Genomic DNA, 25,093 nt, shown 5'->3' on the forward strand with positions numbered 1-25,093 from the left:
ATCTGGCGCCAGCAAGCGCACATGCCACCCGCTTGAGCCGCAGGCGGGCGCGAATTTAGCGGAGACAAACATCGGGGCCGCATGACGGCGGCCCTGTGTACCGCTGTATACACATGTATAGTTTCAGCGGCCGAAGTGCGCTGTCATTGATCCTGTGGCTGGTGCTGTTGGTTATGCTAAGATGGGCTAGTTAGTTGCTAGTATTGTGTGAAATACCTTACCAGTGTAATTGGACGCGACACGAGGATTGATATACGTATGAGCACTTTTACATACAAGCATATCATACGGAAACAACAGATCAACCCCTACACAGAACATACGCACGACACATTGACGCATAAAGCGCTACCTGCACCAGAGACCTTTCAACCGACTTAGATAGACGTGGTCTTTTAACCTACAAAGTAGTAAAGGTAGAAGCTTTTCTGCTCTGCGCAATTAATAAATCTCGAAAGTATGCTTGCATGTTTATAGCAGTGTAACAGGCGACTCAACAGCCCACAATCCTGTTAATATGAAGCTTCAGTATAATGAATGCCTTTCGATTAGCGAATAGCGACTCGAATGCCTTTCGGTTTTTCACATTTTGATTGTGTTCGATGACTGGTCAATCAAATGTGTACCGAGCATGGATGATTGATGCTGTCTTAAGTACAATCAGCCAAATGTGCATCGTCTGCGAGTCAATTGACGTTTCTTTTCTGGATTACATTCGATTAAATGTCTATCGAGTGAGTCAACTGACGCTTTGTTAACTTTAGTCAATTACGTTCCTAGCGAGTTTGAGTCGATTGGCGCTTTCTTAACTTTAGTCAATTAAATCTCAACCGAGCGCAAACATTAGAAATTGACGTTGAATTGATTTTCTGTAGACTGAAGAAGAACTCGATACGGCGTCAACTGAAACTCAACGCTCATTTTGTAAGGACGCAGTGGAAGGCTCGGGCTTAGTTTAACGCGCCGTCTAACCTAGGCGTGCGAGGCTCGAAATGCAATGACGGCGTGCGGGAAGCGAATCCTCGACCTCGTGCTCAGCAATAAAACGCTACAGCGTACCTGCCAGTTCTGAATTTTTCATAAGGCTTATGAATTCGGGCTCGTTTTACTATTTTACGAATGTAGCGTTAATTTTCGCCAAAAATATACTCAGTTCGCCAACACGTTCTAAAGCTCTTGAAAGATTCAGCGGTGCAAGATTGCGAAGCAGTGCGCGCAGTAAAGAGATTATTGCAATGGTACCTGGACCGCCGTCCCGTGGCAGAGCGAGGCGCCACGTATACCAGAGTGTGCTCGCTTGGAGGAAATTCATTCAGGAAAGTTCCTTAAGCAGGTGAAACGTGTTGCTTGCGAGTGGCTGCTGTTCTAGATTTTCTTTTTTTTTGTTTTGCTGCTTGATTGTCGCGTTTAAAGATAAATGGTCGTTAATATAAAGTACGCATCTATCCGGTTATTGGTGCGTGGTCAGGGCAAGCTTTAAGAAATGCCCGTTTCATCGCGTAGACGGGATGTTTTTTTTTTTTTTTACACATTTTAGGGTTCACAGGTTGGCAGGTACGGCTATAGCCACTTAGTTAGCTCGGCAGGTGGGCCACAAGGACTATATAGACGCACGGCGTTGCACATGCTTGTCTCTGCGGAGTTTATATCTGCTCCGCTGTGTCTCGTTCACTCTGCCCTGGCGATACGATTAAAAAATCCCGCACCGTTGCATGTAAACGCGAGATCGCGCGCCTCGAACTGCTGTTCCTCAGCGGCATTTATGAGGGACGACACAGGAGCAACGAGTTTTCTTTTGCGCATTGTGTGCGTGTGTTTTACTGCGATTAGCACTTCTTCGGGAACTTCACCCCACTTTGAGGTGTATTTGTACCTAACCTCTCGCTCGCCGCAACCTGGGTCACTGCGGGTACGCGCCACCGGGTCTGTGCACGAATAGACAGACAATTTGGACGACTGGCTATGCACAACTAGCCATGCGCCACCAGGTGGCGTGTGCCCATTCTTGGTCGAAACCCCAAGAATGGGCATGCGCCATACTCTAAAAAAGAAATAAATAAATAAAATAAGACCATTTTAAGACTCCTCCGGTGCTGGGTGGCATCGCACCGGCGTCACATGGGTTCCCTAAAGCACGGCAGCCCGACGCTTGCGCTGCGCCACGAACGCGTGCGCTCAGCGAGCGAACAAGCGATCGCAGGCACCGGCGCGCCACGCATCTCGGAGGCCACGCGCAGACTTGTCGGCGGCGGCGGTCGATGACTCGGCATGTACAGAGGGACGCGCAAGAGGGGGAGCGCGGCTGGAGTGCGCGCCTCGTACGTAAGGCGCTTCGGCGGGGGCCATACGGTGTGTCAGTACATTGCGTCAATGCTAATCGTATTAACATCGACATTCATCGCGAGATGGGTTCTACCGGAAATATTACGCAAAGTTTAAAGTAATCCCCATACACACACGCGAGCACGCTCTTTATCTGGTCGGAACATATTGTGCCACGGCGTGGTCGACGAAATTTCGGTATGTTCAGACAGATTGAGCGAAAAGTAGTCAAGCGACCCAGCTGCCCCCGATGCCGGCGCGCGTACTCGCCTTGAAGAAGGCCATGAATGCCTGCAGCGCGTTGGGCTCCACCGTGCTGACGGGCATGGTCTCCTTGTTGGCCTTGAGCAGCTCCATTTCTTCGATCTCCTTCTGGTAGCTGGTCTGCACGCCGAATCGGAAGAAAAAGAAAACGATGTCGGCCGTTACTTTAACGTCACTTCCGTCGATTGCTACGTTCCACGCGTATTCGGAAGCTCGAAGCGCTTGAGACAACCAAGACAGCTGGCATCACATTTCAAAAGCTGCCGGGCGTGACAGTGTAAAACATGACGACGCGGGGATGTGGCGGCGCTGTTGGCAGTTTCGGTGTTAGGCAAGAAGGGCGTGAGAAAGCAAAAAAGTGACAAGAAGGTTACTGGAGTTGTCATCGTCGAATATATCTCCTTCGTGAAAAGCCTGACATGCTCTGAATGAAAATATCCGAAATGGCTCGGCCCATGCACGAGAACACAGCTGCGCCCACGTTAACATTATACATACGATGAAATTGTAAATTTGGCCCCACACTAAACAAGCAAGCGACTAAACATCCCGCAGTGCGATAACGACGGTGTCGATCGAAGCACCATAACGTGGCCCTGAATGCGAAAACTAGAAGAACAAAAAAGATATGTGCAAGATTTTAGCAAAGTGCCGACCTTATACATCTTGGCCTGTCCCCGCATTCCTTCCATCGCGCATTGGCGTGTTCTCGATCCAAAGATTTCCACGCAGATATACGCGAATTATTTGCCCGCAAACTCTGCGCGCGTACTTTCTCTACATGCTATTCATCCAATTGTTTGGGCCCGCTGTTCACAAACTTCACACTGTTCCTGTGTACCTAACGGCGCCTTCGATTGATTGTTTCCCAGGACTCTGGCAATGTGAGAGGTCGTGAAAACAGGCATTCTAACTTTATTGCGAGAGAAAGCAGACTATCATATAGCAATAACGAGACTTCATAATTGCCGCTGCAGAAAGATAATGTCCTTTGTAACGATTACTCGCTGTCTCACGCGACCTTGTTGCAGAGCAGGTACACAGGCATAAACAACGAGGAGAGCACGCCATGCACGCGTTCCCCTTCTCCCACCCCCTTCCTTTCCCTCCTAACCCCTCACCCTCTTCCCGAAGAAGGATTACCGCATGAACTCCCAAGCGGGAATTGTAAGATGGCGTGCACACGCATTCTTTCCAGTCGCTCATCTTGCACATATTCTGACGTGTCGGAACCTATCTAGTCGTATGATGGCGACGTTCGTTGTTTTCTTCTTTTTTTTTTTGACAATCGTAAACCTCCGTAGTCATACGTAGCAATAAGGCGTTGTCATACATACCCTCATAGTACCCCATGTATACCTGCAGAGTGCATCGTGTCACATGTCACAGACAGACGGACGGACAGATTTCCAATGGAAGTACTCCTAGAATGCTTACGCATAAAAAAAAAAAAAAAGCTGGCTACGCCACTGCGCACTTGCAACGTTCGCTGAAATATGGCTTCAGACCAGCGATATTTCTTGAATGCGTAACGTATTGTCTAAAGTAAAAAAAAAGCAAGAACACGGGAAGACGCAGGTGTTTGGTGCGTAAGCATGCTTTGGCGAGCTCCCCAGCCCTGTCCCGCGAAAAGTGTAATGCCTTGTATCTGCACAAAAAGAATGCGTAATTTAATCGTTATGATAGTGTAAGTGTAGATTATCGGTAACGTTTAAGTGATAAGGAACAATTTAAAGCAAAAAATAAATAAATGATCAAAAGAGCATAACCATGGAGATGCATAGGGCTCCTTAGAAGATGCATGGGGAAGCTCATAGTAGGCGTGGGCCAACTTGAAATATGGGGGTGGGCCAACTTTTTGTTCGTCACGAAGCAGGAAGAGAGTGAGAGGGCAAGCCGACAACGTTAGCACATTCGGCACACTGAAAGTAGCAGCGGGCGTTTTTCGTTGCTGTGACACCTCGACACGCACAATGTGAACACACACACAGACACATTTGAAGTGACATGCGAGAGAAAAAAAAAAGAGGACGCACGTAAAGCCTTCACAGCACAGCATCGCAAAGCAGAGAAGCAGAGACAGGCCATGTTAGTACATCGCTTTAATTCGAGCAGCAGTACAGCACGCACACAAGCACAGCACGATCGAAGCTCTGGAGGACACGAACAGGTGCGCAGCTCTGAAAAGAAAGCGAGACCAAGATCGTCACGGAGGTTTGATCATTCTCGTGCGTATTACAACGGACGGCGTAATTAGTACGCTTTCTTTGGGTAATCTATATATGGACATCTGCACTTAGCGTACATATTTATACCAGGTTTTCTATTTTAAGGGAGGCGGATATGTTGAAGACCTCATGCGGCACATATTCGCAATTCTGTCGCATCAGGCGGGAAAGTTCAAGAGGCGGACGCTGCTTGCAAGATAAATTCTAGAGTAATTTTGGCTAATGAGGGGCGCTATAACATAAAACTATTCCATACTTTTCCATTCAAATTCTGCGATCAGCCCTCCACGATTGGTCAAAAACTTTTTTGAAACACTCCCACTTCCCCCGTCTGTCACGCGACGTCACGAAAACCGCAATAGATACCCATCTGATATGACGCGTACACACTGATTATGCATCATTGGACCGAACAAAAGAAAAATAGTTATTTGAGATTAGACGCCTTCGCCGTTAGACTTCGGCTATTGGTCGAAAGTTTAAGGCTCCACCCATTTCACCTGCCTGTCACGCGACGTCTCAAAACCACGAAAACTCACCGCGTCAAAGTGACGTGTACGCGTTAAAGATGCCTGAGTATGCCCAACAAAACTTTTTTTTTTGTCTGAATAGCCACAGACTGCCCCGTTCCGAAAGGAATAAAAGATGGCTACCGCCGATCGCTCAGGCACTGGCTACTCACACCTGCCGGAGAACATGAGTTTATATGCGTATAATAAAACTTTTTCGTGGCCGTGTAACGTTTTCGAGCACTTTCGGCACGTTCACGACCTCGTTCTGCCAGCTCTTCTTTGCTGAGGATTCGTTTTAGCGTCATTCTTAAGCTTCCGTTGCATGCCGCCGCGATTTTCGACCAGCCACCGCAATCTAAGTAAGGGAAAACGAACAAATCGCAGACGCCGGCACCACCCCCTTCATCCGGTTATTGATTTTTAGTGCAGTGGCTCGGCCCCATCGAATCCCTCTCCACTTGAGCGTGCTCCTCGCCTCTTGTCAGCCAATTAGATAAGACAAGCTGCTAAGTGTAGGCAATGTTATTCGCTTTTCAAGCAAACAAAAGTGACCTCCTGTGATCGAGGAGAGCGTTTTATTGGTCTGTTCAGACAACCCTGCGGGTGACGGCCCGGTGCTTGCGTCGACGGTTACACAAGGTTTACGTCAACAGATTGGAATAAAAACATATTGGAATAGTTTTGCTTTATAGGGGCCGAGATTTCACAAATTAACTGTAATAATTTCCTTTAGAGCACACATATTCTAAATGCCCAACTGAAGCCTAGTAGTAACGAAGTAAGATGCATTTAGAAGAAATTAGGTGCTAGCGGCAGTCTCGAGAAATACGTCCTAAAAATATGTGGCCATAAATGCATCAATGTTCCAATTAATACTTATCAGCAATGTGAAAAATAGAGTGCGGAATTGTCTGCTGAGGGGGTCGTAGTTGGCTGTCAGTTGTTTCGACTACGCGTCGAATGAAACTGCTCAAGAAAAACAATGAAATGCCAATTGCAACAAAATTTTTGGGCTGCGTAAGAAGCCTAGTTTCAGAGTGTACGCACAGGGTGTCCCCGGTAAAAGCAACGAATGTTTTAAAAAGCGACGGAGCGTGCTAGGGGGCTGAAACTTATTGAGTGGTGTTGAGAATCGTGTGGTCTAGTCTGCGGTATTTTTCTCGTTTTGCAAAGTCAATGAATTAATATAAACTAATTGCCTAACTTTTAAAATATTGACTTCACCAAGAAAGAGCCAATACGAAAATTTGTATATCACATTTCAAAATGGGCCACTGAAGAGTTTGCAACTAAGTACCATTGATGGAGCCTCTTGTACTTGCCTTTAAAGCCCGCGAAATACAAAATCAAGCGCGCGATAGCGCCGCTTGTTCAGCGCTCCCACAGGAGCGATCAAAAAACTAATTCCGCTCGTCTCTGCGGCGCTGTCCGAGACGGGCTTTGGCCGCAAATTACTTGCCAACAACTCTCGCTAGTAAGATACGATCGCGAACGTGACAACTGCACCTTCCTTCCCGATTAAACAGTTCTGCGGTCAATATTTGCTCAAGCCGGTTCTTTTATTTTCATTTTTTATAGCGCAGCTCTTAGGCGCCCGTTCCTGCGGCGACCGTCGGCGTTGCCCCTCGGCGTAACCGAGCGAACGATCAGAGCGAAGAATGAAAGAACGAACTTGCGGGCGATGAAAGACGTCCGCGCATCCGCGACAGCGGTGGCGCCGGCAGAGCGCGGGAAGAAAAAAAAAAAAAACCCTGAAAGCTCGCCTTCTCGCAAAGATTGCAGAAGCTGCAGTTGGCGGTAGCAGCAACTGTGTGGTCGGTCTATATATTGTAGCGCCTCAAGTCGCGGCTGTGCCAGTCGGTGCGGTGATCGGTGCGATGCCTCAATATATTGCGAAATGGAAACACGTACCGAGCTGCCCTGAAATTTCCCATTATTTTCGCAAATTTCGCATTTCGCATCCTCGGTGACTGTTTGTTGCCTTGTGTGTTCGGGCTTCGTTCCGCGAGTGGAGCGAATGATATGCTTATGCCACGTCACATCGAAACTCGACCCACCAACTCCGCCGCTCGCTGTGCAGGCGACGGCAACGCGACTGCAGCGACAAGCGGATGTCGTATCTTGATCGGTCGTCTGGGGGTCGCTGAAACAGCGCCGCTATCGCGCGGTTGTTGTTTTTATTTCGCTGGATTTCTTTAAGGGCAAGTACAGGAAGCTCCATCAATGGTACTTAGTTGTAAATACTTCGGTCGGCTATTTTTAAATGTGACCTGCAACTTTCACATTGGCAGTTTCCTGCTGAAGACAATATTGAAAAAAAAAGTTAGGGAATTAGTTCATACTAATTCATTGTCTTTGCAGAAAAGGAAAGAATACCGCAAACTAGGTCGCATGATCCTTAACGCCACAGAGTTCATTTCAGCCCACTAGCACACTCCGTCGTTTTTAAATCCTGGGTTACTTTTAGCTTGGACAGCCTGCATAGACAAGCCTACACGCAAAAAATGTTACACTTGAAATGAGTGGACGCGTGACGAAAAGGCCGCCAAAATAGACGTTTTTGATGCCGAAATTGAAAAAAAAAACATATCGTTATCACTTATCGCCAGAAGTGAAGGATTACCAAGAACGTTAAGAACCAGCGCGGCTCCTAGGCGTGACCTACGGGACTCGGAAGCGAAGGGCTGGGGATTAGCGTCGTATCCGCTAGCCACCAGGTGCACGCGTCATGCGCTTATAATCCACCTCAATAACTCCGTGTCGTGCAGCAAAAACTAAGGGTTGCGCCAGCGGACCAGGAAATAGAACAGGGAGAAGGGCACCCCCCTCCCCCCCCCCCGTCCACCTTCAACGCGACGCCGTTAGAATGGAAGCTTGGCGGAAGCATTAGCAGCACGCAATGGGCGATCCCTGCTCCCTTCTCGGAACGCTCAGTCAGCTCTCGCCGCTGACTCATGTATAAAAAATTTAGCGAAATTGAAATTTCGTTGCAGTTGGCCTTTATTTTCTGTGTTGTCGTGCTCGCAAAACCCAAGTCAGCTATGCCCTTCAGCTTTGGAGCTGCCGAAGTACAGCTGGCGAAAAGGAAGCTTAGCGTGTCGCTCTTATTGTTCGTTGAGACCAGTCTTATTTGCTACTGTTTTCCAAGCACTGCCCCTGCGCGCGCATTATTTCTTTCTTCTCTTTTCCTGTCCTTCCAAACATATATTCTCAGAATGGTGCTTGCAGTGTTTGGACGACGCTCCAGAGCTGTGAACCTTTGTACGCTCGTCAGCGTTGCCCCAAGGATCCCGCGTTTCACCGGTTACATTTCTAACACCTCGTGCGGTGTATACACAACCCCGTCCCCTTTGTTGCCGATCGTGAAGCAGCGGGAAGACGAGCGCTGGCAGCGCGCGCTGACGACACAGCTACGAGCGGCTCGGATTGGCACGGCTGCGTGGTTGCCTGTTGACAAATGTACCTGTGAAGACGTTGCACGCAGTAGCTGACGTCCGTTGGATGCCGCAGGGCTGGCGGAGGCGCCAGAGTGCCAAGTCGTTTTGTGCTGCTGGAAAGAAGGAGAACAAAAAAGACAAAAAAGGTTTCCTATAAACCCAAAAAGCCCTGTAGTTCGTGCCTTCCAAGGACACTAATTAGAAAAGTAAGTTGGTTGGCAAACGCTAGGTTAGTTTATACACTGATAAAGTATTGTTTCACCGTTCCATTCTCGTCAATTTCGAAACAACATATTGCTTAGAAAATAAAGAAAGGGTCAAAGCTTTTCTTTTTTAATTTCACGCCGAAATTGCAGCGCTGATCCGTAAGTATGATGTCATGGATCTCAAAATACATTTTTTTTTGTATCAGTCAAAATTCCTCGAAACTTGGGACGTTCACTATTTCGCTCCCGTAGAATGCAGTATAGTATCGGTTATTTTTTTTACCAGTAATCATTTAACCATTCGCTCGCGCATATGGCATCTAAATCAATGTCGTCACTACGAGCTAATGCGCGAACTTCAAGGCGAAGTCGCGTCAGCAGTCTTTTGTGTCTGCGCATGTTTTCTTTTTCTTTTTACGGAGTCTCTTTCTCACTCCATGAGTGGCTGTTCCACTATTGTGAGGAAGGTGGTTTGCTATGATATAGCTCAACCTAACTTTCTCTTTAGCGTCCCTTTACATGGCAGGTATTCGCCTTATTTACTGACGCGGCTAATCTGTGCAGTTTTCATTCGAGCCTTGTTATACCCGGCTACTCACACATGCCTATCGCCGCTGTAAACAAACGCGCTGTTGTCAGCGCCGCCATTAACCATTATACCCAGATAAAGTTCACGGAACTGAGGCATCTGATATTGGCTCTGAGCTAAAGATTTGCCAACACCGAGCCTATTATTTATTTTTATGAAACTTAATAATTTTTCTAACGACTCTCGTACAAAAAAAGATATGAAGGCCCTAAACCAAGCTTTTTGCTCGCTAGAGTCCCAGTAGCATCCAGCTTTCTCTCTTAAGCGTGCGTAACAACTTTTATGCGAAATGGATTATTCAGCTACAGTTTGTCTCACGAGATCACATCTGCGTTTTACACGCATCTCAAAAGGCGAAATCGAAGTTGTCGCCGAGACAACTACATTGCTGTTCAGTTGTACGGATAGAAGTGCAGACGGAGGCAGTACTGGCAAGCACCACTTACCCGAGGCGTAGACAACACGGAGCCAACTGCTTCCCCTGGAGAAGGCGCTTTCTTCGTAGGTGGGGGTGCGTTCCGCACGGCCGAGTTGACGATGTCCGTCTGTCGTGAACAAGCCGATGTAGTCATCCTTTCTCGGGAGCACGACAGTTGGCGACCACCTCGTCGGGTTTTTTTCATTATTATTATTAGGCGACTTACGCTGGCTCGTCGGGGAGGAGGGCCTCTTCGTTCGGCCGCTTTGTGCACGATTGTACGAATTATTGTTTTCTAAATTTTTAATCTATTATTGTTGTACGCCTAGTCCCCTTCGTCTGTATGATTAAGCTAGAAATGTCGTTTGATAAATATATATCTTTTTCTTTATCTTACGCATTTGCGTCTTAGCTCGCTGTGTCTTTCGGGGCGCCTCGTCACGCTGCGGGCCGTCCGTTTGGGAACGACTTAGGGTTCCAGTGTTTGTATGAGTTCTTTTTCTAAATTACGTGCGCAGTATGCTTAGTCTCCTACGTGTGCATAACAAACTTGTGGAATATTGACAAATATGTCTTTCTTTCGTTTTCCTTCACTTTTGTATTTGCGTCTTACCTGTGCGTATAGCTGCATTTGCATATTTTGAGGGGTGTGCGAAGATTCGAAATTTCGAATCGCAACTGAACAGTCTGGGCAATCAAGGTCGCGCACAACACGATAATTGGATACTCGAAACTTTCATCTGCGACCGAATAAAAAGGTGGTCAGAACAGCTTGTGTCCATAACGGGTCAAAAAATGAGGAAAACGGTGCGAGGCCACATCCGTGATGCTTTCTCAATTCCATCTCTACTGGAAATGCTGAGCCGATACTGAGAGACACGCAGGCTAACACTTCATATAGTAATCGCGTGTATATTTCGCAAAAATAATAATAAAAATGAAAGTTCAGCTCTGACGTGCGAGCCGTGCTTCACATTCGCCTTACGCATTTCGTGACCGCCCCTTTCACAATGCACTCTAAGCTCCACGTGTCCCACTCGCGGTTGCAGTGTGGCAGCAGTTGGTTGCACAGAAATGAGCCGACAGCACGTGACGCTATCGCAGTGGCGCCGCAGCTGGTGCAAAACCGCGGTGCTCTTGACGCCGCAGCGAAAACGAAAATTTCAATAGAAAGGGGAAAGAAAGGAAGTGGGACATTATGGCAGAAGAACAACAGAAGAAAAAGACACTTACATAAAGATAAACATTTTTCCAACACAAAAGGAGGCGATCGTCATGATGCTATCTTGAACAATGTTAGCGATGCGCTATAGATTTGACGTGCTGGCCTTTCTCGGCACCAAGATGGCGTCGGCGTTCCTGCAGAGTACACGCCTAGCGAGACGGTATAGTGCTTCTCCGCCACATATACGAGATTCTTGCTCCCTAATCTGCAGAGCGGCCCCTCTTGACCCATTTTCTCACGATCTTCCTTTTTTTCCCCAGTTTAGACGCAAGACATGCTCCGCGAGATAAATTCGTTCATTCATTCATTCGTTGAACACTCTTTATGTCTAAAGGTAACGTCGATCTAAGTCAAATTTATAACGGTAGCTCACCAAACTTACACGCTGCTCAGGTGCGCGGCACGTCAAGTCACGGCAAGTGTTCATACGGCATGACCACTCCGTAAGGATGACGTCCGGCACCACAGTCACTTGTTAATTTTTTTTCCCTGGAGTCGTTACTCTGGTACTTATAAACCGGAAGAAGGATTAGCAGGACACCTAATCTAGTGAGGCTGTTGCATTGTTAGCGCTCCTATCTGCCCGCGTCCTAGATAGGCGTTGATCCCGGGTTCAAGTTTTTTCGTTTTTTCCAGCTGCGAAGCATTCTTTTCAAGAACAGTATGGGTTTCCTCGCATGTTCGTGCTACGTACAGGTGGGGTGAATTGCGTATGTTTCAGACCACAGCTTCAGGTGGGATTCATTCTTTTTTCCGGGAACGTACTCCATCTCGCGGGTTTGAGCAGAACCATGCCCTCCAAAGTGAAAATGTTCACCTCTACAGCGCTCGGCTGGCACGCGAGTGCACACACAGCAGAGGGGGGGGCAGGGGGGGGGGCTAGGGCGCGCGATGTTCGGCACCACCCACCTGGATGTCCCGCAGGTGCACCTCGTCGGGCCTCTCCACCTCGCCCATCTTGAGGAAGACCTCCTCGAGCGTCGTCATGGAGATGCCGTAGCTGCGCACGCCGGTCGTCCCCTCGGCGATGGCCTCCTCGACGGCGGCGAACAGGTTGGCGAAGTTGTACGTCGAGTCCATGGGCAGGATGAAGGCCAGCTCGGTGCCTGTCGAGCGGTACACCGTCGCGCTGGGCACGAACTGCTGCACCAGCTGGCTAATCTGGGCCTTGTCCGTCGTCTGGTCGACCACCATGCTGCACCGAAGGGAAATGATAAAGACTCCGGAATAATTAAGGAATAATAAAGCAAATAAGACTCGGCGACTACACCGCCCTGTGTAGACTGCACCGGCGATGGCGGCGTGGCGCCAAGCTTCCCGAAGTTACGTTCGTCAAATACATCCGCGGTCTAGAGAGCAAGCCGTCGTCACTTGTCATTTGTCGGCTTTGCTTGCTGGCTTTCTAATGCATGCTTTGGAAGCACGTGCTAATACATTCACTATTTTGTGCTAACGCTGAAAAAAGTTGCAGGACAGCTTGTGTTACTTTTTTCCACCGAGGTGCGTCTGAGCGTGCTTTGCTCTTCGTATTAGCATAAAGTCGCAGTTTCTCCCGAAAGGCGAAGCATCGATTATGAAAGCAAATTAGTAGACAGCTACACTAACTAAGGTTAGCAGTTTTATCGGCCGTATAAATTTGTCAGTATTCGCTTACTAACTAAATTAACGACCATGGTGTCGCGCGCGCACAGACAAACGTGAACACCTCTCGCTCGATGACCGCGGACTCTCGCTTTCAAAACGCTGGCGTGAGGAAGAGCGGCAGAAGCAGTGAGCGAATTGCCATTCTTGCTGCCTCTCGCTTCAACGCCAACTAAATTAAGCGGCCGGAACACAGCACACACGAAGCTATCAGGCGTCGGCGCGCCTAGACCCTGTACCCAGCGCAGATCGCTTTCAAGATTGGGCCTGCGCAGCCGTGCTCAGCCGCGCCATATGCAGCCAAGCGGACCAGCGCAACCCTGAATAAAACATTCGTATTAAAGGTAAGTTCAAGCTCGCTCACGTGAGGTGATAGCCAATGCCGAACCGATTCTTGAGGAAGAGTGATGTCCCGGCGCACCGCAGCTTGCCCTTGCACAGGATAGCCTTCCAGTCTGCGACGCAATTAAGTGACAGTTAAATGACAATTAAGCCTTGTAGCTGCTCGGTAAGAAACAAAGCGCTCCTCATTTACGCCAAGTGTTCCTGTGCACGGGTGCATCCATCTGTTCGATTTTGAGGAAACGCTGAAAAGCCACCGTGACGGACAGCTGGACGCTCAGTTTGTGACTGTATCTATCAGAGAGATATTGAATTGGGGACCCTAGCGGCTTGAGGACCCAAGAAAATTGCGGTTCGCAAATGGGCATGCGCAGAACCCAAGACAGTCTTAGGCTCTTGCGTCCGCGTTGACCCACGAGCCAAAAATCGAGAACTAGCGTGGGTTTCCAAGCCGTCTTCGGCCTTAAAACAGCACACTTCATTTGTATACTAACAGTTATTACGTTTAGTAGATTTTATTGTTTGCCCTTTATGCTCAAAAATTCATCCCGTTAGTTTTGACTGGTAAGAAAAGCTCTCGTTTGTTTGTTTGGTTTCTTTTTTTGCTTTCGAGCACCTTTTTATTTTACCCACTGCGGTGTCGCGAGCGCTCGACCCAATGCTGCCTGCGTTTGACCCACTTCTTAAACTCTGCTGCTCCTCTAAACGCAAAGAGCAGCCTACCCGGCGCGGCTTGGGGACCGAGTTTTGGGTCCCCAATTCTAAAACCCTCTATTGACGAATACATGGTAGTGCTGCTGAGTAATGGGCATCTCTAAAGCAATACACACACTTCGGCATTTCATAAGCGCCTTGCCTATAGATGCTGTCAGATGCGAAAACGTTTGTATGACAGCCTAGGACAACGGAATCGAGAAACCGAAGCTATAACAGTGGTCTATATAGACTCGTAAGAGCCAGCGGCAGAAATTCGTGAAGTCCGCTTTCCTACGTATGTGGCTTTTGTCGAGAAAGAAACGCGGTTTGTGCCGGCAAACATTTACAAATGCCACCTATTTTTATCTGTTATAACTAATAATAATAATAATAATAATAATAATAATAATAATAATAATAATAATAATAATAATAATAGCCGCAAGTATCGTGGGAGTCTTGCTTCTATAAACAGCCGAAGTGCGACTCCGGAGATTTGTTATACTGATTGTTTATTCGATGTTCGTTCGCTTCGATTTGTCCAACACTTAGTTCTCGCCCTGTCATCAACCATGCGTCTGGTTAGGTCTGTTAGCAGAGCGACTGGCCCAGAAAAGGGGCGGTTCTGGGTCAGATTTCCGGACCAGGACGTTTTTTTCTTAAAATAGTGAAATTCTAAGGAACCCGCGTAGAATTTTCCTCGCGGCCTCGCGCTGCTATCGCGTGGATGACAATGATATAAGAGCGTCCACTTTTTTCGCTACCATGTCCGCGCCGAGAGGCTAACGTGCCGGACGGTTACGCGCTCTCCGATTCGTTGGGGGTCAAATGAACGAGCGATTCAATTTAACGTTCCGGAGTTTGACAGCGGCGCGACGCAATAGCAGCGCTGACGACACGCAGCGTTTTCTCTCCGTTCTTCGCCTCGACACAGCGCACACACCTGCGAGGATGTCGGCCTCGTCCATGAAGTGCGTGGTGAGCACGATGACCTTGCCCTCCTTGCGTTTCTGCAGCTCGCTCCACAGGTGGCGCCGCGAGTACGGGTCCATGCCGCTGCTCGGCTCGTCGAGGAACACGATCTGCAAACGGCGCTGGCTGATCGATCTATCGACTGACTGACTGACTGGCTGATTGATTGATTGATTGATTGATTGATTGATCGATCGATCGATTGATTGATTGATTGATCGATCGATTGATTGATTTATTGAACGGCGCTGTTTAACCTGCCAAGTAATCATAGGGGTTGTGAGAAACAACGTAGCGAGGTACAAGGGGACGGAGGAGGGAACTACGGATTAATTTTCTTCCACCTGACGTTCTTTAACCTTAACGGAAAATCGCGGTATGTACAGGCGCCGACAAAAGTAGTATACTCCACGCAGCGGGAGCCGGAGCAACGGCAAACTGCATCGCAACGCCATCTACAGGCGGCATCTGGGATCGAGACAGCTAATGGGTGCCCTTTATTATCGGCAGACATGATCCCAGATGCTGCCTGTAGATGGCGTTGCGATGCAGTTTGCCGTTGCTTCGGCTCCCGCTACTTGGAGTATACCACTTTTGTCGGCGCCTGTGCAATAGTTTCCGCAGTGTGTCGGCTTACGAAATGGGGCGGGCGGCTCGGCCATAAAACCCGCGACCTCGCGCTTGACGGCAGAACGTCACCCGCTCCCACGTATCGACGACGCCATTGACTACCTCCACGGTTCCAGTTATTTTTCTTCTATTGATCTTCGTTCTCGATATGGACGGAGAAAAGACCGCGTTTATAACGCCCGATGGCCTATACAAATTTAAAGGGATGCCCTTTTGACAAAAGTGGCCCTCCGGGCACCTTTGAGCCTAAATGGTCCACATGTATTTGCCACCTCGACGTCGTCATCGTCTTCTTGACAACGTTCGACACTCACCTTGAGAGTCTAGCAACTATACTTGATGTTTTTCGAAAAGCAAAGCTAAGTCAAAATGTCGATTTGGCCGCCACCAAATTACTGTTCTGGGCCATCTCGTCGACGCTTCCGGAGTAGAGCCTGATCCCGACAAAACTCGTGCTGTCTGAGACTTTCCGGTTCCGAAGACAACCGCAGACGTTCAGAGTTTTGTCGGGCTGTGCTCGTACTTTCGTCGTTTTGTTCAAGGTTTTGCGGCAATTGCTGGACATCTCACTAATACTTCGAAGAAAGGCGCACAATACTCGTGGGGTACTTCAGAAGCCGCCACCTTCTCTCGTCTCGTCACTATTATCACCTCGCCACCCATCCTTGCCCACTTCGACCCCGATGCCTCTACAGAATTGTGTACAGACGCCAGCGGTCATGGCGTAGGTGCTGTCCTACGCCATGATCGCTGGCGCCAGCGTGAGCGTGGCCAGGAACGCATATTGCTTATGCAAGCCGCCTCCTATCAAAGTCGGAGCGCAACTATTCTAATACGGAAAGGGAATGCCTTACTGTTGTCTGGGTGGTTGCTAAGTTCCGCCCCTCTCTTCTACGGGCGTACTTTCTCCGTAGTCACTGGTCATCACGCTCTCTGCTGGCTCTCAACCCTGAAAGATCCTACAGGCAGGCTTGGTCGATGGGCATTGAAGCTCCAAGAGTTTTTCCTTGATGTTTTCCAAGATGTTCCTTGGTTTACAAGTTTGACCGTCTCCACCAAGACGCTGACATCGTGTCGAGTTACCCTGCTGACGACTCTGACCACTCAAATCCTGACACTGCTGCTTGAGTTTTCTCCATATCACCGCTACTCCATATCGCCGACGAGCAAAGTCGTGACGCCTACATCAGAGAACTCATCGACCGCTTTGAACATTCTCCGGCCGACGCTACTCTACGCCTCTTCGTCCTCCGCGACGGTATTCTGAATCGTCGTAACCTTCATCCGAGTGGCTCTGACTTCCTACTACCTAGACACCTCAGCTCAACCGTTCTACAGGGGCTTCACAACGCACCAGCGGCGTGTCACCTCGGCGTATCTCGAACCTACGACCGAGTACGCCGCCGTCTTTTCTGGCCGGGCCTTGCCCGTTCCGTATGACGTTACGTCGCCGCTTGTGACGTATGCCAGCGACGCAAGAAGCCATCCCAGCTCCCCGCTGGTTACCTGCAGCCACTCGACATCCCAACCAAGCCCGTCCATCGTGTCAGCGTAGACCTTCCCGGCCGCTTTCCTGAATCTACATCATGGAACAAGTGGGTTGCCGTCGCTGCGAACTACGCGACCCGCTGCGCCATAACATGCGCTCTTGCGACCAGTTGCGCAACTGATTTTGTGGACTTCCTCTTACACGATATCATTTTAACGGAAATACTCACAGACTGTGGCCGTACGTTTTTGTCCAAAGTCATTGACGACATCATGCGTGTATGCTTTATACAGCATAACCGAATCGAACCCTTACAGCCATGCTATCGAAATACGTTTCAGCCGACCAGCGTTACCGGGACCTTGGTCTACTTTACATTACCTTTGCTTACAACTTTTCCCGTCTCGAAACTGCTGGCTATTGTCCGTTCTACCTCTTGTATTGACGAGAACCGACGCTACTAATAGACACTGTGCTTCCGTCCACGACAGCTTCAACTAGTGATAACGCTCGTGATGCTATTGCCCATGTTGACCATGCTCGCCAACTTGCACGCGCTCGTCGGCAAGAGTCTCAAGACAAACAGAATCACCGCTACGATCTTCGCCACCGTTATGTCGATTTTTCACCCGGCACCCGCGTGTTGCTTTGGTCACCATCTCGTAAAGCTGGCCTCTGTGAAAAACTACTCTCCTGTTGCACAGGCCCATATCGCGTGCTCCGCCAAGTGACCGATGTCACCAATGAAATCGTTCTAGCCACGCCCACTGCGTCCTCCGCTGTGACTACCAGTAACATTGTCCACGTCGCCAGACTCAAGCCTTACTAAACTCTCCACGCGCCTTAGATAATTAACAACACCGGCACGGCGCTTTTGCCGCCGGGAGGGGGTGGGAGAGAGGTAGTATTACGATACCCTCGACAGATGCTCAAGGGACGAGCCGTCGCGAGAGAGACGATGAAGTGCTTGGGCTTCTGGCACAGGCGCGTGTCTGCCTGGCGGTCTGCTCCAGTGTAAATGCCGTGTCAATAATCTCTTTTGTCTCTGTCTTTTCACACGTAACAATATTGATTCCAATAGCGCCAGTAAGTAATTACATAATTCAAGAGCTAACGTTATACCTGTAGATAGCGCAACCGCACGCAATACTATCCGCTTACACTTTTCGCATTAAGAAATGGGGAAAAGAAAAGTGACCTAGTGAGCCAGGCTTGCGCGTTAAGCGTGCGGCCTGTTACAAGTGCACTGTGCAAGGACCGCGCCGTGTCTGCACACCTTAGGGTCCCCGATGAGGGCGATGCCGACGGACAGCTTCCGCTTCTGTCCTCCACTGAGCTTGATGGCCTGCACGTCGGCTTTCTCCGCTAGGTCCAACTCCAGCAGGATGTTCTTGACCTGCGCAACAGTGGCACACATACAGCACGCGCTTATACCGTGGCGGCCCGAAAGCAGGTTTTTATAGGCCGTAAACAAAACAGTTCTTGGAACCTTGTATGTATACTTCCATTCATCCGTATCCAGCCTCAAATAATCTTTCGGGTGGTTTACTCATTCAAGCGTATGGGAAATTTCATGTGTTTCGGTCGCAGCAGCGCGGTAATTGCGCGGCATGGTTGCGAAGGTGGCGACACTGCGCTGATGCGTCCACGTCGGGTTTACGCTTTACATACCTTCTACGGAGCTGACGTTTATTGTCGCATCGCGCCGTAACATACGAAGAGAAATAACATAGTTATCTTTACTGTAGCTTCTCTGTTCCCATCAATGATATAGGTTTAATACGCTACGCTGCCATACGGAGAGCAATTCGACCTGTTTCGCTCGTGGGCGCTTTCTGAAGAATGCACGGAAATAGTCAAGGGTAGAACGAACGCCGACAAAGAACAATAAAGGAAAAGGAAACCAAGACGTTTCGGCTCCCATACGGGGGTCTTGTCCACAATGAAAAACTTGTGAAGAAGGCCCCCGTATGGGAGCCTAAACGTCTTGGCTTCTTTTTCTTTTAATGTTTTTGGTCAGCGGCAGTTTTACCCTCGACTATGAGCAACTCCGACCAGACGAGTTTTCGTCAAACTCCTGATTTCTATGCACAGAAATGTGGCTTGGCGCAGGCATATACTTGTCCTTTACGCAAACCGTCAGCGCCTGCGTAAGCGGGCTGAGGCATGTCGAACACTCCGCGACAAGATTTTTTACCGTCGAGTTATCGTGGAAGCATTTCTTGCGAATCCCATAAGATGCCCTGACCGTATGTAGTATGTAGTAGATTGACCGTATGTATGTACTGACCGTATATAGTATATTGATGCCATCTACGTCTGACCGTGATTTGTTTGACAAGGCGAAGTCTTCAAAGCAGATTAAGTTCAGCGAAACTCTGCAAGGTAGATGGGTTTAATTAAGTAAATCCAGTGATCCACCCGGAACTGCAGCCAAACTTACTGTCACGGTGTAGTGGCGGCGAAGAACAATTCAATGCCAAAGCTGAATCAATACCAAGGGAACCTACGCACGAGTTTTTGAGAAAGACGGCTCCGCAGTTGAAGAAATATTCGCTATGGTCTGGGAATCGAACCTGATACCTAGTATGCCTACATTCGGGATTCCTGCGTTTTGAAACGCTAGTTGACCGGCCTCGCGCTAGTTTCCTGGTTGTAGCTCAGGTAGAGGAGTGGCCGCCACAGATAGGCATCGGCCAATGGCTCGATACCTGGACGGTTGTTTTTTTTTCTTAATTATTCTCAACTGCGAAGCTTCCTTTCTGAGGAAACCGCACGCGCTTCTTTCGCAGATTCGTGCGAGCGAGCGGCGGGTTTCTCTCTCCTACAAAAACCCCTAAAAATTTCGGCCACGTGCAGAGACGTGCCTCGAGGTCGATGCTGGTCGCCGGGACGCCCTTCATGCGAGCGAAGAAGCGCAGGTGCTGGCGGGCCGTGAGCGTGTCGAACAGGATGTCCTCCTGGAGGCAGACGCCCAGCATGGCTCGGATCTGGGCCACGTCCTCGTGCCTGTCGGTGTGGAGGTCGTAGATGCGCGCCGAGCCCGCGGTGGGCTTGAGCGTGCCCACCAGCATGTTGAGCAGCGTGCTCTTGCCGGCGCCGTTGTGGCCCAGCAGCGCGGCGATCTGGCCCTCGTGCATGGTCAGGCTCACGCCGTCCACGGCCACAATCGGGCCCTTGCGCCACGAGGTGAACACCTTGCGAAGGCCCTGCACCCTGCGTTGTGAGGAGGCGGGTAAACGCGTGTCACGCGCAGGGGCCGATGAGCTCTAAATGCAGTCCACTGGGGTCATTTGCTGTATTGCCAACAACTGTATTGGGATTTCATTGGGCCCTGCGACGGCATTAAGGAAATTTTCTTCTGGCTTTTTTTTTCAGCAAAACTTTTTTTGTGGTAAGTTTTGATCTCCCAGACTTCTCTGTTGATGCTGGATCTGTGAGTCTCAACTATGCTTTCTTTTGTGCCAAAGTTATCCTTAGTAACGTCTCTGATATACCACAGCGAATCGTCTCCTTCGAAGATGTTACCGTCTTCATCCCTTATTCGTATACGGGGACATTGCACTAGCGCGTAAAAAAATACACCGACAGGAACATGAAAAAGAGACACCGAACGCTAGGTTTTCATGTTCCTGTCCGTGTCCTTTTTTACGCGCTGGTGCAATGTCCCCTTATACGAATAACCATCAACTAGCCCAGTTTTCTGCCTTAAATTCATCCCTTATAACCGTCTACAATTTTTTTTAATTGGAGTTCCCAGTGCTCTTACATGGTTCCAGAATCTCTTTGGAGACATGCAAGAGCACTATAATAATAATAATAATAATAATAATAATAATGATAATAATAATAATAATAATAATAATACTAATAATAATAATAATAATAATAATAATAATAATCCTGGTTACGCCCACTGCAGGGCAAAGGCCTCTCCCATACTTCTCCAACTACCCCAGTCATGTACTAATTGCGGCCATGTTGTCCCTGCAAACTTCTTAATCTCATCCGCCCAGCTAACTTCCTGCCGCCCCCTCCTACACTTCCCTTTCCTTGGAATCCAGTCCGTAACCTTTAATGACCATCGGTTATCTTCCCGCCTCATTACATGCCCTGCCCATGCCCCCCCCCCCCCCATTTCATCTTGATTTCAACGAAGTTGTCATTAACTCGCGCTTGTTCCCTCACCCAATCTGCTCTTTTCTTATCCCTTAACGTTACACCCATCATTCTTCTTTGCATACCTCGTTGCGTCGTCCTCAATTTAAGTAGAACCCTTTTCGTAAGCCTCCAGGTTTCTGTCCCGTAGGGTGAGTACTGGTAAGACACATCTGTTATACACTTTTCTCTTGCGTTATAATGGTAACCTGCTGTTCATGATCTGAGAATGCCTGCCAAACGCACCTCAGCCCATTCTTATTCTTCTGATTATTTCAGTCTCATGATCCAGATCCGCGGTCACTACCTGTCCTAAGTAGATGTATTCCCTTACCACTTCGAGTACCTCACTACCTATCGTAAACTGCTGTTCTCTTCCGAGACTGTTAAACATTACTTTAGTTTCCTGCAGATTAATTTTCAGACCCACCCTTCTGCTTTGCCTCTCCAGGTCAGTGAGCATGCATTGCAATTAGTCCCCTGAGTTACTATGCAAGACAATATCATCAGCGAATCGCAAGTTACTAAGGTATTCTCCATTAACTCTAATCCCCAATTGTTCCCAATCCAGGTCTCTGAATACCTCCTGTAAACACGCTGGGAATAGCATTGCAGAGATCGTATCTCCCTGCCTGACGTCTTTCTTTATTGGGATATTGTTGCTTGCTTTGTGGGGTACTACGGTGGCTGTGGAGCCGTTACAGATGTCTTTCAGTATTTTTACATACGGTTCGTCTACACCCTGATTCCGTAATGCCTCCATCACTGCTGAGGTTTCGACTGAATCAAACACTTTCTCGTAATGAATGAAAGCTACATATAAGAGCTGGTTATATTCCACACATTTCTCTATCACCTGATTGATAGTGAGAATATGGTCTATTGTTGAGTAGCCTTTACGGAATAATGCCTGGTCCTTTGGATGGCAGGCAGGATTCCGTAAACACTAGAATAAAGCCCCTTAAACTTCGTAAAGTAGCGACACTCTCCTCCTCCGCCTTCACTCCTCCTCGTTTATCCTCTCTTTCACGCTGCCTCCTCGACCGTGGCGCCACCTACACTGCTCGAGCGTAGCAATGCGTCAACATGCGCTCCTCGACACTCCGTAGACGCTTCTCGTGCAAAAATGGCGCTGAAGCAAGGCGCGAGGACCCACGTGATGCTATTAGGCCAATAGCAACGCGGCGGCGGCCTCGGCCAGAGCGCGCGAGGAGGAAGCGGCATTCTTCAAAGCGTGGCACTACTTTACGAAGTTTAAGGGGTTTTACGCTATAAAAGTTGGCAGCGACACCTTGTGGCGCTTTGTCTAACTACAGTGCGCCTGAAAATCTTGCGTCGCGCGAGCGTCCTCGTATCAAATGAGCGCACTTTAACGATTGTTCCGCTGCCAACTCTTTGCACTGCGGCGTTGTCTGCACTCTAGTTAAGTTGAGCGTCGCAAGACGTCACTAACAGCGCCGTTGCTGCCGCACACGCTTCTCGGGTAGCCCGCGGTATTCCGTAAGCGGTAACAGGTGGACGAGGTAATTAGCTCTCTGTTAGCGCCAGCTGAGCCCGCCAGAAGAGCCGCAAGTGGTCCTTCGCGCCTCTGCTCCGCTGTACTGTTTTCGCTGCTTCGCCTTCCCAAGCATGGACACATTGCACCGATTGAGTACTACTCCGTCTCGCAAACTGTGTACGCACATCGCGACGCCAGATCACACCAGCCAAAAAAAGAAGAGAAAAAAAAGAACGTCAGCTCACTTGATGGCCTCCCTGCCGAGCAGCTCCGCCGGCCGGTCCTCGACGTCGGGGCAGGGCGTGTTCTCCGGCTTGACCAGGTCATCCGGCTCGGTCGACTTGCCGCCTCGGCCAAAGCACAACCAGCGGAAGATGAACCACGGGCTGCGATGCTGGCCGAACTCGCCTGCGAAGGATAGTCGAGGGCCGTGTCGTGCGTTCAAACGCGGTGGCCTGTTCGCGGAGGAATCCTGGTGCTGTAGAAAACGTTAATGAATGCCCTACGGAGGTGCTACAGCTACCGCGTGATTCTGCATACGATAAGCAGAAAAACACCCGATTCGGAACGGTGTCATGCAGGAAGACGCAATCTCTTCATTGCTAGTTCATCTCGTGAAACGGCGTTCCAAATGTTACACTGAAAAGATTACGTGCGAGAAAAAAGCGAAAACACCAGCTGGGATTGTATCGGCAGTCCCTGCGTCGTGAAGATGACATCGTACCGTCGTTCAGAAACGGCGAAGATGACTTACAAGTAATCATCGAAGGCCTTTAAAGGGTAAAGTTTACGGGAATGTTATGGAAATATTATTCAATACATTTAGGTAATGCTTATTACCGTGGCAAGGTGGCAGTACGTGATAGAGAATCAGTTCCTTGAAGCTGTGCAGCAGCGCGTTTATCCAGGTCAAGTACCCATACCGAGAATGGTATTGTAAGGATGACATTTTGAGACGGATGAAAATGTATTGGAGCACTCATGACAGTGAGTATTGGGTAATAAACGCCTATTTACCTATATACCTGAAAAGGAAGGTATACAACCAATGGCAGTAGAAAATTGCAGGGCCCTAACTTGGAGCATAACAAAGAAACTTGTAAAGAAGCTAAGAATCGCACAATGAGCGATAGAAGAAGAGTAAAAGAAATTAGCTGATATTCTAGAGTTAAATGAATGTACTGTTGGGCATGCTATGTGATGCGTAGGGGGAATAACGGTCCGTCTATTATTAGAGCAACAGAATGAGTGCCAATAGAAGGAAACTGAAGACGGCACAAGATTAAGTGGTGTGATGAGATTAGAGCATTTGCAAGCTTAGTAAGACGGAGCTGGTTGACACAAGAGACGGGGCGTGACTTGAGATGGATAGCAGATACTTTCGTTCTGCTGTGAACGTAAAATACCGTTTTTGCTCGCAAATAACGCGAACCCGAATATAACGCGAGGGGGTACATTCCGCAACTAAGAAGAAAACAAAGAATACATATATTACGATTATAACGCGAAGTCAATACCGCAAATAAACGGGAACGAATGCATAAGTGCGGATGCTCAAACATGACGAAGACGTGTTCAATTTGGTGTGTTCGAACACTGCTCGTTACGTAGTAGCAATTGCGGGGGTGCGTATAGTTTTTTTTAGGTCACTGCACTTTGAAGCTGCATAAACATAGAGAACAAAGGAAAACATGGTATATTTGCGTCGTGAACCTGAATATCACGCGAGGCGCATGAGAAAAAAGAACGCGTTATATTTGCGCAAATACGGTAAGTTGTCGATGACGAAAGTGTTCATGAATTTCGGAGGAAGGACATGAAGCGTTAAAGGCAAAGCGAAATAAATATGGACAAAAAAAAAGCAATGTTAGCGAGTCATATTTTGCGTGTGTGAGGAAGAATATGAGCGACCATTCCAGCATCGTCGCCAACTGCTAGTTCGGAGCTTACGCCCGCGAGCTCCCGGAGATGGCGCCGCACAGTCGCAGAGTCTAAATTTTCCGGCTGTTGTTTTGCCAATTAATACGCGTATGTGACGGATGGAATGAATATAGACGCACGTATACGCGATTTTTTTTCAGTGAAGCATCATTCGAATCCAATGCTCCTCGGCGACTCCACTTCGTCACGATACGTCACAGGTAATACGCGCTTCAAATTATCCCGAATGAAATCAGAGCCGCTTTCCTTTTTTGCGCCTTTCGCATGCAAACGGTGGCATGTAGTTGTGACTATGTCAACTGTTTGCGCTTTTTATGCCCAAAGTACGTCTATTTTATTTTTCTTTGGGAATACCTTACGGGACGCCGTTGGGGTGTCGAATAAGAGATGCATCATAATCGCAGAAGGGAAGTCCGTGTGGTCAAAGCAAAGCAAAACGTATTAGTGCAAGTGCAGAATAAACGAAATGCAATAGAACTGACATTAAAATCTAACCGGTGCAAGGAGAAAACGTGGAAGAGAAGT

General features: G+C 48.6%; 1 protein-coding gene across 7 annotated transcripts in view; it reads right to left on the reverse strand.

The window, feature by feature from the left end:
- Positions 1 to 25,093, reverse strand: part of LOC142576384 (cholesterol transporter ABCA5-like) — a 152,245-nt gene that overhangs the window by 17,190 nt on the left and 109,962 nt on the right. For 6 of the 7 annotated variants that reach the window (XM_075686494.1, XM_075686495.1, XM_075686497.1 and 3 more), the window contains 9 exons: positions 22,873 to 23,035; positions 19,839 to 20,187; positions 18,248 to 18,367; positions 14,824 to 14,962; positions 13,207 to 13,297; positions 12,111 to 12,396; positions 10,005 to 10,103; positions 8,790 to 8,873; positions 2,593 to 2,706 (listed from right to left, as the gene is read on the reverse strand). In XM_075686494.1, coding sequence (XP_075542609.1) covers positions 2,593 to 2,706; positions 8,790 to 8,873; positions 10,005 to 10,103; positions 12,111 to 12,396; positions 13,207 to 13,297; positions 14,824 to 14,962; positions 18,248 to 18,367; positions 19,839 to 20,187; positions 22,873 to 23,035 — 1,445 coding nt within the window. The remainder of the gene's footprint in view (positions 1 to 2,592; positions 2,707 to 8,789; positions 8,874 to 10,004; positions 10,104 to 12,110; positions 12,397 to 13,206; positions 13,298 to 14,823; positions 14,963 to 18,247; positions 18,368 to 19,838; positions 20,188 to 22,872; positions 23,036 to 25,093) is intronic. The other variant, XM_075686500.1, reaches the window with a different exon arrangement.

This window comes from Dermacentor variabilis, chromosome 3 (genome assembly GCF_050947875.1).
Source record: "Dermacentor variabilis isolate Ectoservices chromosome 3, ASM5094787v1, whole genome shotgun sequence".
NCBI classification, from domain to species: Eukaryota; Metazoa; Arthropoda; class Arachnida; order Ixodida; family Ixodidae; genus Dermacentor; species Dermacentor variabilis.